General features: G+C 36.0%; 1 protein-coding gene across 1 annotated transcript; it reads left to right on the forward strand.

The window, feature by feature from the left end:
• The first annotated feature begins 887 nt into the window (after window positions 1–887).
• Window positions 888–10,835, forward strand: LOC150077986 (uncharacterized). The gene is made up of 5 exons (XM_090385130.1): window positions 888–1,029; window positions 3,339–3,434; window positions 10,111–10,268; window positions 10,444–10,567; window positions 10,773–10,835. Exons 1-4 carry the CDS (start codon window positions 948–950, stop codon window positions 10,561–10,563), a joined length of 456 nt encoding a protein of 151 aa, XP_090241256.1. The 5' UTR covers window positions 888–947; the 3' UTR covers window positions 10,564–10,567; window positions 10,773–10,835.
• The last annotated feature ends 1,367 nt before the right edge of the window (window positions 10,836–12,202 follow it).

Consider the following 12,202-nt stretch of genomic DNA (forward strand, 5'->3'; position numbering starts at 1 on the left):
AATTATTTTTCTTTAGTTTTGATTTAAATGCGTTGACAAATGTAATAATAAATCATTTTATTGATTTCTCTTATTTTTATTTTATTAGCCTTTACAAGAAGAAAAATACCCTTAAAAAAGGTGTGGAAGAAAAGAGCCACTGAACTTCTATTGTACACTGAACACTGACAGTTGGGTGTACATTTACTGTTAAAAAAATGTTTTTTTTCTGAGAGGAGTAACCAGGGATGGCGCATCAAAATTGACCTGGTCATTGATAGAAATTTGTTACCAGATGCCTGAATAAAGTGGACAATAGAAAAGAATATGTAAAGCAGAATGGTTAAAAGATCCCAACCTGATTAATGGAATATAACCCAAGCCTTTTCAACGCAATGTAGCGAAGACTGGGGTAGGTCGTAACCACTGTGCTATCCTGGCAGATAAAACAGAGAGAATTAAAAAAAAAAGAAAATCTCGTATTAGGCATACCCGAGAAACAACCTCATCCACCCATTTTTATTGTCTCTGAATTGCGTGTGTTCTCTGGTCGGATTTCCTGTTTTGTAGGGAGAAAATCCAGAGTTTCCGGGAGTGAAAACAGTGCTATCCTCGCTTTAGACTTACTAACTATTGCAATATCTTGCATTGTAAATCTCTTGGCATATGTTACGTATTATTAGCAAACAATGCGCATACGCAGATGATTTAGCAGCGAAAGAGTGGAAGAAATGAAAGAGAGCGAGAGCGAGAGATGGCACGAAGTAGTACTATTGTGTCACTGTGCCAATAAATGAATAGACGTAAAAGAGAAACAGATTTGAATGGGATCTGGTATTGGTTCGTGTGTCACATGACACACGTCTCAAATAGAAATATATAGCTAATTATCCCACTAGCGACTTGACTGTAGAGAGACGATTTGTGTTCACCACATTCAGAAGTCGACGCATTTCCAGTGTGTAGTGATGAAAGGAATCGCAGTCGCCGGTATTATGATAGCGTTCTTTGCTGCGGGATGCAGCGCGGATACTGGAGTCAATTCGACGTGTAAGTATTTGGGATCAATTAAACTCACTTGTCTTTTGATTATTACAAATTGAGAAGAGCAAATCACGGTGTAATCAAAGTGAGAAATAATAAATCGCTACTGAATCGCTTTATTCCTGAATAACTATGCAGTAAAAATTGTTAAATTTCCCCGGATTAAGCTGTACAAACGTGAATGAAAGAGATTGTCACCACTGTAAATTATGCAGTGGCTGAGTGAATGTATTGTAATTTGAGATAAAAAGAAGTGCTTGTCTTCATAGTTATCCTCATTTAGGTGGCACATGTGTCCTCCCTGAGTGGATGATGATGGATGAAACAAGGTAAATAAGTGAGTGAGGGTTGTGTACTGTTAATAACCAGTCTGCCTCTAAATAAGTATATATAATGTGTGTAATTGTGTACTGTAACTGTTAGTATGGTAGCTGTATATTTAAGAGGAATAAATTATTTGTGTATGTTGTTCTGGCAGGTCCTCTCCCAAATCGGACTGCACTGGGGACAACCTACTTGGAAACCCCTCTGCCGTGCTGACGTCATGTGTTTCTATTGCGACATGGCGAGGATATGCTGACAGTGACTAAAGCTGGTCTGATTGGTGTAGCAGTAAACAGACAGAACCACAGCCCTCAGTGAGATCTCCACCCACACATAGCACATCTTGGCCCTATGCTTTTAATCCCCAAACACCAATCTCATTTCTCACCCCTCTCACCTCCGCCTTTCTCTTGGTGGACCCTACCACCACAAACCTTTCACTCCTCCTTGACAGTCCCTCTCTGAAAGTTAGTCTCCTTCCACAGGGGTACCCTTCTTTCCCTTTAACATCCTATTTCTAGGTGGAGTGCTTTCATATCGCCCACTCTAATCTTCTTGCTCTGTTCTCTCCCCTTTCACTGTCATCCCCTCTTCATGTTTTCTACTTCTGGCGTGTTGTTTTTTTTTTTTTTTTTCTTTTTATACTGGGGCCCTCCATGTCAAGCTCAGACACAACCCAGGTTTCGCCCCCGTTAGAGAACTATTTCATAATCTCACAAGGGACCCTGGCAGCCAAATTCTGAAGGGACAATAGACCAACACTACACAACACAAACTTACACTATCTCTGGCATTTACAGAGTTTGTATTGCATTACAGAACGTACCTCGCAGTTTGTAGGAGAAATCGCCGGTTCTGCTGGATAATAAACACTATCATCGTTTTAATCAAAGTGAGAAGCAATAAATCGCTATTGAATATTTGATTTTCCTTTAATTCCTGTTTAGAGCGTTATCTTAATATTTCCAATTATTTATAGTTTGCAATTTCAATTACTAAGTTATATTCATTTATAACTTACAACCCTTAATAGTAATGAATATATTATCTGTACAATATTGGAGAACATCTGGTATATATACATTTTTTCCAGAATACTAAAGCGAAGGCAAATTGTTGCAAAACATCCTAACCTTAAAGCACATATCACCATTTACAAGGGTGTACCGTAAACGATCTTTCTGCCATATTCTTTGCTGCTCTTCTCATTCCTGTCTAATAAAAACAAGGTCAGGTCATATTATAACAGTGCTATAATAGTCCATAACATACACACAGACATACACAGTGCATTACGTCGTTTATAAAGTCTGCGTACCCTCTACAACCTCTTAGATGCTGACTTGAAGTTTGTCTTGAGTAATAACTAAACTTATGACGTAAGACGATGATTTAAATTTTTTTTCACATACAGCAGAATACGTCACAAATCCTTAAATGACTATTTAGATCATATTAGTTTGCAGCAGCTGAACTCCAACAACTAAGCACAATTGATATTAGAAGATTAAGAATAATATCTCAATTGCAATAGAGAATTGATAAATTAACTCAAATGTAAATTTCCGAAATTAGTTTGAAAACTCACTTAAATGTTACAAATAGCATCGTTAGGATGTACTGTACATATATATCTTTATCCCGGCCTCTAGGAGAACTTTACTCAAGGGATACTCAAGTGAAAATAAGATCATTTGCAGAGTTTACATTTGTACAATCTCTGAAAGCGTTCCGAATACATACCCTAATTTGAACTTATACCAAAGAGATTTTTGTTTTGCTTTTTATTAATAGTTATGTGCAGTTTACGTATAACTGTTATGTTGTCTACTTGGTCTACCAAGGAATTTGACAGCTCTTGTAGCTTCTTCAAGAAAAAGTATTTCTTTCAATATTATAGAAAGGCAATTTTAAAATGAATAAATAAGGTGTATTTTTATTATAATATTCTTCAATAGCTCACAGATGTTGATTTTTCCTTTTTCGTGTAGGTAATTCGACAAGGAAAGGAAATATATCATCTGCCATTTTACGTGTAAAAGAATCAAATGGTTCTGGTTATGAAAGAAACATCTGCATAGCTGCACGTAAGTATTATAAATTCCCAAGTTTGGGGTATCATCATATACCTTTAAAATATCAATATTCTTCATTAGAAAAGTCATTAGTGTATTTACTAATATTCAACTAGTGTTAATGATTTCAATTTTACAGCTTTTATTTCACAAAAGGTTTTAGAAAATATATGAGGACTTTAAATATGGAGATTTCGCGAAAAATTCGTGAAACGCAAATGTTCCTTATGGTCTCCTATGTGTTTCCTAATATTCATATTTGTTTGCTTGAAAAGTTTTCGCTTTTAGAACTGACTGCTTAGAATTGTAGTGGCTTTCGGTTGTAGAAAACCTTTGGCAACCCTCTTGAATTTTCAACTGTCTATTGTATCGAAAGAGACACAAATTGAGGATGGTGGCTGTCATTCATTATGGCGCAATCACCATTCATTATATTATACGCTGTATCTTTCACGAATCCTACAATTTTGATTTGGATTAATTCTCGAAATTCGTTTCTTCAACCTTTCACGTTTCATGCGCAAAGTATATGCTCGCATTCCATATTATCCATATTATTAGTAAATCAAGTTATTTGATCGCATCGAATCTTAAAATTACAGGATATTCTTATCTCTGTATCTTATGTAATGTAGTATCATGATCGTAATCAAGCCAGTATTGAACTGAGTTAAGTGAAATTGGGGAGATGAGATGAGATGAAAGAGTTCCTATTTCAACCCGTAACTTGAGCCAGACCCTTGCTGTGTTTGTTGCGCATGCAAAATCAACCGGAAACTTTCAGTGCAAGGCATTTTCACATCTGATCTTGGTAATTTATCAGTTGTAGGGTGATTAGCTTTTATAATTTTAGAATGACGGATTTAAAAATATAATACTCAAGTTTCTAAAATTTGTATCATGTTGAGTGATGAAGTATTGTTGGTTACAATTTATAAGAAATTATATTACACGCAAATAGCTCGTTATCCACAGTGCTAGGGTCTGCAGTTCAACCATCACAGGGTTTTCCTTCACAAGACACCTATTGAAAATTTCATCATTGTTTTAAAATTCTTACAGCACGATGTTGAATATTAAAACTATACGCCGTTAACATTTCTTGCTCATTATCAAAAAAAAAAAAAAAATGTTATAAAGGCGCAGACATTTGCTTAACGTTCTTTCCACTGCAGGAACACTGAACCACCAAACTTTGTCTTTTGGATTCAATAAGCGGTTATGTTTGAAATTGTGTTTCATGAATCACATATTTATGCAATTTTAAGCTGAATCTAGCTTAATCTAAGGGATAAAACTAAATTATGAGTAGTGTACTGCTAACTGCATGCCGCCCAGAAACAATTTGGTTTAGTGCTCTGGCAGGAATTAGAAATTTACAATTTTCATCATGTTGATATTATCAACTGGATAGTCTTCCAGACGTTTTTTTTTTTTTTTTATTATGTAAATTCCAAACACGACAGGTATTAGAACATATAGTACTTAGTACTGTGCGTAGTTGGGAGGTTGAGAAGACGAAAGAAGATATTTGTTGACTTTGCACTTGAACTTCTGTAGACTGTAATTTCAGGAAATACGTATGGAGGAAGGTTGTTCCAGAAAACGGCAGTTGAATGAATAAATGAGGAAGATGAAAAGTTGGTTCTGTGGGTTTGAAGTTGGACAGTAAATGGATGTTGGCTGGTGGCGGCACGTGCTCGGACTGTTTTCAAAGAGAGAGCGGGAATTATAGAAGCCAATTCAGAAGAACAGTGCCCATGGAAGTATCTGTAGAAGAGGCATGCAGCAGAAACAGTACGTCAATGAGAAAGCGAGTGGAGAGACTCTGTTAGAGATGAATCATTAATTAACCTAACTGCCCTCTTCTGAATGGAATCAAGAGGCCTGAGAGAGGTTTTGGGGGCACCACCCCAAATGTGGGAACAATATTCCATGGCAGGGCGGATTTGCGATTTATACAGAGTGAGCAGCTGTTTGGAAGAAAAGTAACGCCGAGAGCGAATGAGAAAACCAAGTTTTTTAGATACAGAGGAAGCAATATTTGTAATGTGCTTGTGCCAAGAGAGATTAGAAGTCAGGGTAATCCCCAAAAGAGATATATCATTTTGCCTAGAAATCGAAGTGTCACCAAACATAAGCATAGGAGCAGAAGAATCCTATTTGCCAGAAATAAGACAAGAATGAGTTTTAGAAGAGCTGAAATCAACTAAGTTGTCTTTGCCCCACAGAATAACCTGAAGATCGGCATTTAAGGAATTGGTAGCAGATTTTCGAGAAGTTCAAGCTGATTGAGCAGGGCAAGGTTTCTCAAAATGGAAAGTAGAATGCAGTGTGCTATCATCGGCAAAACTATGGATAGGATTTCCAGTCAATGGAAGAAGGTCATTAATATACAAGAGAAAAAGAATGGGGGAAAGAACTGAAAGTTGGGGGGAAACCAGCATTAGTGGAGAAGTTAGAAGACAGCGAGCCATCTACCATCACCCTCAGTGAGCGATGAGAGAGAAAACTGGAAACCCCATTACAAAAAACAGTTGGCAAACCATAAGATGGAAGCTTGTTTAGAAGACATTTATGACAAACACGATTGAAAGCCTTTGAGATGTCAAGAGCAACTGCTTGTGTTTCACCGAACTTTTCATTGAAAAAAGTCCATAAATGGGTAACATAAGCCAGAATATCACCAGTGAAGTGACACTGACGGAATCCATACTCGCAATCGTTGATCAGACAGAAGGTTTCTCGGTAGTTTAAGAGTTGGCTGTTAATTGATTTCTCCATTACTTTAGAAAGAGTAGAAGTAATTGCAATGGGAGGATAATTGGATGGGAGGGTCTTGTCACCCTTTTTTTTTACGAATTGGCTGGATATGAGCAAATTGCCAAGGCAGAAGGAACAACACCTTTAGAATAAGAAAGTGAAAAAAGGCGGCAAAGAACAGGAGTAAGTTCAAGAGCACAGGTTATGAGAATAAGTGGAGAAATACCATCGGGACCTGGAGCTTTCATAGCATCAAGATTTGTAAAATCATTCTGACATCCTTTTGACAAAAGACCACAGGAGGCATCGAACGGAGCGTGTTGGGAATGATCGGAGATGCTTTACCAAGATCATTGATACATGAGTCGGAAGAAAAATGGGATGCTAGCAGGCCAACTTTATCATTGGCTGAAGTGACAACAGAACCATCTGGTTTGGACAGAGGTGGGAGCAGATATGGGCAAAAGTTGCGGCCGATAGCTTTGGCAAGAGACCAGAATGATCGGCAACCATTAGGGCAAGAAGCAAATTTTCTACTCTTAGCCTGTTCAAACTCTAGTTTGGGCTGATTAATAACTGCTTTACAATTGTTGCGGCTTTGGTGTATGCAGAAACTGAAACTGAAGAATTAGAAACAAGACAACTACGATATGCAACATTATTCTCTTGAACAGCCTTAGCACATTTATTGGAAAACCAAGGTTTAGATAAAGGGCAAGATTTTAATGTGGAATATGGGATAAAGGATTCCATTTCTGCAAGAATAATTTAACTGACACGATCTGAGAAAACGTTGACATCAGAAGTTTTGAAACGGTAATCCGACCAAACAAAAGAAGAAAAGAAATCGCGCAGGTCATTCTATTTTGCATTTTTGTAATGCCAAACAATACAAGGTTGGAAATAGTCATGAGATAAAGGCTCCATTGGAGAGGAGACAATCACCAAGCTGTGATCTGAGATGCCTACAGGACCTCTCACTTCGACCGCGTTCTTAAAAGGGTTGTTTGTGAGAAAAAGATCAAGCGTATTGGCTGTATGTTTAGGATTGTCCAATATTCTTGTAGGTAAATGAACAATCTGTGCTAGGTCATTAGTAATTGCAAAAACCTCAGCATCTCGACCTGCTGTGTCGGTGTGACTAGAAAACGGAAGCCAGCTGGAGTTGTGAACATTAAAATCACCAAGGAAAATTACATCACTGTTAGGAAAGCTGGACTGGAGAAAGTCAATTTGTAAAGAGAGGAAGTCAAAGAGCTCCAAGTGATTAGTGGAGTTGGGAGAACGGTAGAGACAACAGATGAATTTGACACAAGGAGGTAGAGAGATTTTAAGCCAGAAAAGATCAAAAAGAAAATATTCCAAATTATCAAGTCTCTAAAAGAAATATCTGAACGGACATATGCACAAGTATCCCCTTTGAGGCGAAAGGAATCATACAGCAAATAGTTTGGGCATCTGAGATGAGCAGTAGTTGAATCAACCGATAACTGAGTTTCTGTCAGAAAAAAGTACATGGGGTTTGGCAGATTGCAGATGGAAATGGACATCGTTGAGATCAGAATTGAGACAACGTATATTTGTTAAATGAGCTGGGAAGTGTTTGGGAGGTTTAGATCTTTTCGCAGATAAGCTTACTCTATTAGTTTGACAATGCATGGTGTATTCAATAGAAAGAAAAATTGGGTGGGACATTCTGTATGAAGTAATGAAAATTTTGGATATGGCGTACACATGGTAAGAATATACCCAGATCATTGATATAACGTGGCCTTGACAATGCCACTGCATATACATACTACTAAGACTCCCTCCAGTCACTATCTGGAAGAGCAGAGGTAGCATGATTATACAGTAGCTGATCCGGAAGCCTCCTAGAAGTTTCCCAATCGGTGCGGTCCGGTGTACTAACTAGCGGCCGGCCTGCGTACACCGTGTTAGAGCTGTACCCTCGAAATGTTAGGAAGATTCGATATGGCACGATGTTCATCATAACCTGAAAAGTCATCAGCCGTACTGCATGATGGAAGAGATTGGGAAGTGTTGACCGGAACTTAGCTCTGGAGACTATACATGGGTTCCCTCACTTCATGACTTCAATAAGAAAAGTGGTGGTATTGCTCCGGTTAATGAGAGTCATCTACCAACTATTACTGCCTAGTAACACGAGGAGCAGCATTCCTCCATGTGGTATGGGCGCCACACCTCCACCCCTGCTTACGTTGGTTCACACCTGTGTGATCACCCAAGTTATACGCATGATTACTAACAGTCCCACCATCGTGAAGATGCAAGCAGGGGATTTGGCTGGCACAGACTGTCTGGGCTTCGCCGAAGTTGGGTCCACTTGACTTGAGTGTCACCCGAATATCAGTTACATCAGCGTTTTAGACTCCCAGGTAGCAAATAGAACTTGTCTGGCATATCTGAGAGAATGTCTGTGACAACCTCAAGGACCAAAGATTATATCCATTGTCGTGAGATAGTGATGGACATAATCGAATGGTCAATATGCGAAGTTCAACAATCGAATGGTCAATATGCGAAGTTCGACAATCGAATGGTCAATATGCGAAGTTCGACAATCGAATGGTCAATATGCGAAGTTCGACAATCGAATGGTCAATATGCGAAGTTCAACAATCGAATGGTCAATATGCGAAGTTCAACAATCGAATTAATCAGTTATGTGCAAAATTAACATAGTTAAAACTGAAATCAACAAAAAAAAACGACAAATCTGGGATGCGATCCGAAGTTAATAAAACTAAAGATAAATTTCGTAGAGAGAGAGCGACCATAGTTCCGATTGCTCTCTCTCTTTGTCACTCTCTCTCGCTAAAATATATTTATCGTAATGATATTTGCATATATTATAAATATATTTGCATCTGAATATGTCATAATCGATGGAATTTTCATGTGCAATTATATATCTGTTAACACTTTCAGGATGGACAGTATCTGGGTGACTTTGTGGGAAATGCTGTTGAATGCTGATTTGTGAATATTTGCTGATTCGTGTACTTTGCCTTTTCGTTTAGTATAATTGGTTAAATTTTATCCTAAGATTCGTAAAGTCGTATTCCAAATAAGTTTCTACATTTTTGATCGTATCCACATTTCTCAAGATTGTTCATTTCGAAATCCTGGAGGCAAAGTACCTGAAAAGACTATACATCGGAAGTTCCCAAAATATTACTTGCAGCCTCAATATTAATCTGGCCTCTTTGAATGGATTGATTCTTACAATGACATCAGTAACGTACTTGATGTTTAGTTTTAAAAATAGAGGAAAACTTTGGGACCGCCCTAACATTAAATTTAACGCATGTCGAATTAAACATATAGAAGAATAAGCACAGATTTTTTTTCTGTTCGTACAAGTGAAATTCTGTATACTTGAAGGAAATTCTTGTCCACTTGTTTATACGTCTGTTTTCACCAAGTAAAGTGGACTTCAGCGAAGTTGCGTTGTTCTCAAAAAACACAGGTTAAGAAACTATTCATTGACTTTCTTCTGTCTATTAAGCAAGCAGTTAGAAAATCCTGTTCTGTATTACACAACGGAGCAAATTATTACTTAATAATTTAAGTTCCGAATTAGACTGTTAGATCAGAACCTCAATTAAAGCATTTATATTACTTTATCAGATTTCATACAGATAATATTACAACTAATATTATAAAAGATAATCTAATAAAAAAAATCAAAGAAATAAAGAGGTAGAAAATCATAAAAGATATCAAAATTGTTACATAGTATCAGTTTATGTCAAAGTTTATGCAGAATATCTAATAATGCGCACGAAAAGTCAATGGTTTCGAAAATAAAATGAGTCAAACACGTTATTTGGTGAGTACATTATATTTCAGTGGCAACTGGTTCAGTTCAAATGCCGATTAATCTATATTTATATTTTAGATGATCCCGATATGCTGTTGTTTATCTTTTCCAAAAAAATTGAAGTTTATATTGGCAATGATCCAGATAATGTCACTGAAGTGCAATCGGCATGCCCTTGTCATAGTCATTGCCCCTGTACTTTATTAATAAAAGTTCCACATCGTGACTCTTGTTCTGTGAGTATACATTCAAAATTTATTTAATTGCATGTTTATCTAAACGTTGTTGATTAATATATTGGTAATTTAAATTACATCTGTATCTTCTGATTGTTTAATTTCATGTTTTATAAAGATATTTTACTTCACGTTTATAAATTACGAGTACTGATAGCTTCTTACTGAATTGCAGGGTAGTACACTATTCTACGTATTTATAAAATCAAGTTTACTCATCTCAGAGGAGCGGTACCATACATATTGTTTTTCTCTGACGGTACCTGTATCTTGTAGTGAAATATCCCAAGCTTAACCAGGTAAGCATGATTATGACTTTATTTTATTTTCATTCTAGAAGCGTATTTATAGATATTAATAATTAAGTTAATCTTGTTAAATATCCATAACATACTCGTGAAAAATTATTTTTCCAAATGCACAATTCATGTAAAAATATAGTGTGCTTGAATATTTAATCTCTCTGGCATATTATGTAATATTCTGCTTTATTATATATTTCAGTTGAATGAGAATCTCATGTTTCACATGGATCACCTTATTGGGAAAAGAGAAACGAATAAATATTAATATTCATTATTTAGTTTTTAATTAATTTTCTGTTGTGATTGCTACTATTATTATTGTTAATTTCATAATGCATTAAGGTTTTGGAATCGCACAAGAATGCAGTGTACACTGTACGATGGCAAATAAAACGGGATGTTTTGTTTTTGTTTTGTATTTTTCTTAATGTTTGTGTGTATGCTGTATGTTACAGAAATCACAGAGTCACTAAGAGATAAGCAAGAAAGGTTTACAGATATACTTTAGAAGACATCTTTTCATATATAATCATAACAAGTATCGCTGGTGGAAGCCAGATTTATGTACAATTAAATAATCAGTATTTTGATGATTTAAATGGATTGCTTAATATAAAAATTATAAATACACTTATTAATTTCTGTAAAACATTACGTTGAAATTAATAATTAAATTTCGAAAAATGGGCTCCATATATATATTTAAAATTAAACAGTTTTTGATCCTCTTTTCGACCCAAAGGATGAAAGGTGGTGATTTTTTACACAAAGACACGTTCAGTTACCTAAATAAAATTCCTATTGATGTTAACCTTGCTGCTCTGGATATCGTTCTCAAGCCAAGTTGCTATCCTGTAGAGGCGACCTAACTCTTTTGAGACAGGTAGCAACCGGTTTTGAAAGCGGATCTCAGAGAGGATCCAAAATGCTAACGTAAATTCCAATTTTATTTACATAATTCAATGTTTCTCTTTGAGTAGGCTAACAATCAATAAATCATTGAGAAACAATCAATTAGCCATTAATTTGTACACTTGAGCGTGTGTTTTTTTTAATATTTTGAAATTTAATTAAAAAAATAATAAGTTCAAATGTTTTGTTATTACGGAAGTTGACGAGGCTGTGAAATATATCTCGCGTTACATTCGATATCTCGTATCCATTATATAAAAAAGGTTACTAAGGAAATTTATATAAAACACAGCTTTTATTCAAAACTTTCATATTTTGTATAAAGTAATATGCCATAAAACTATAACTTTGATCACTTTTTTTTATAAAGTATATGTAACAATTCACTAATATAGAATTTCTAATACCAAAGATTGACAGTACAGTCCTGGTCTGCCAAATCCATATGATGTAGCCTCATATTTTATTCGTGGTCTAAGAGCTATCGAAATTTAACGTCAATATTTCTATGGTAATTCACAGCTGAGTTTCTTCGGGCAGAAAGTTTCGACAGAATTTTAGCATCGGAAGAAAAATTGAGAAATATTACTTCTCTAAAGCCAGTTACTAAAGTGCTTACTTGAATACGAATAAGGGAAATCATTTTAATATAAATCCTGTCGAGTATGAATTTTCAGCCGATAATTCTGAAGGAAAGGGGTGGGTTACACGAAACTG

This window comes from Mastigoproctus giganteus, chromosome 11, assembly GCF_048544385.1.
Source record: "Mastigoproctus giganteus isolate SK-2022 chromosome 11, ASM4854438v1, whole genome shotgun sequence".
Lineage (NCBI taxonomy): Eukaryota > Metazoa > Arthropoda > Arachnida > Uropygi > Thelyphonidae > Mastigoproctus > Mastigoproctus giganteus.

Coding starts and splice junctions, on each gene's coding strand:
- LOC150077986 (XM_090385130.1), top strand. CDS start 948: ATGAAAGGAATCGCAGTCGCCGGTATTATGATAGCGTTCTTTGCTGCG. Junction 1,030..3,338: donor TACTGGAGTCAATTCGACGT/GTAAGTATTTGG, acceptor TTTTTCGTGTAG/GTAATTCGACAAGGAAAGGA. Junction 10,269..10,443: donor CACATCGTGACTCTTGTTCT/GTGAGTATACAT, acceptor ACTGAATTGCAG/GGTAGTACACTATTCTACGT.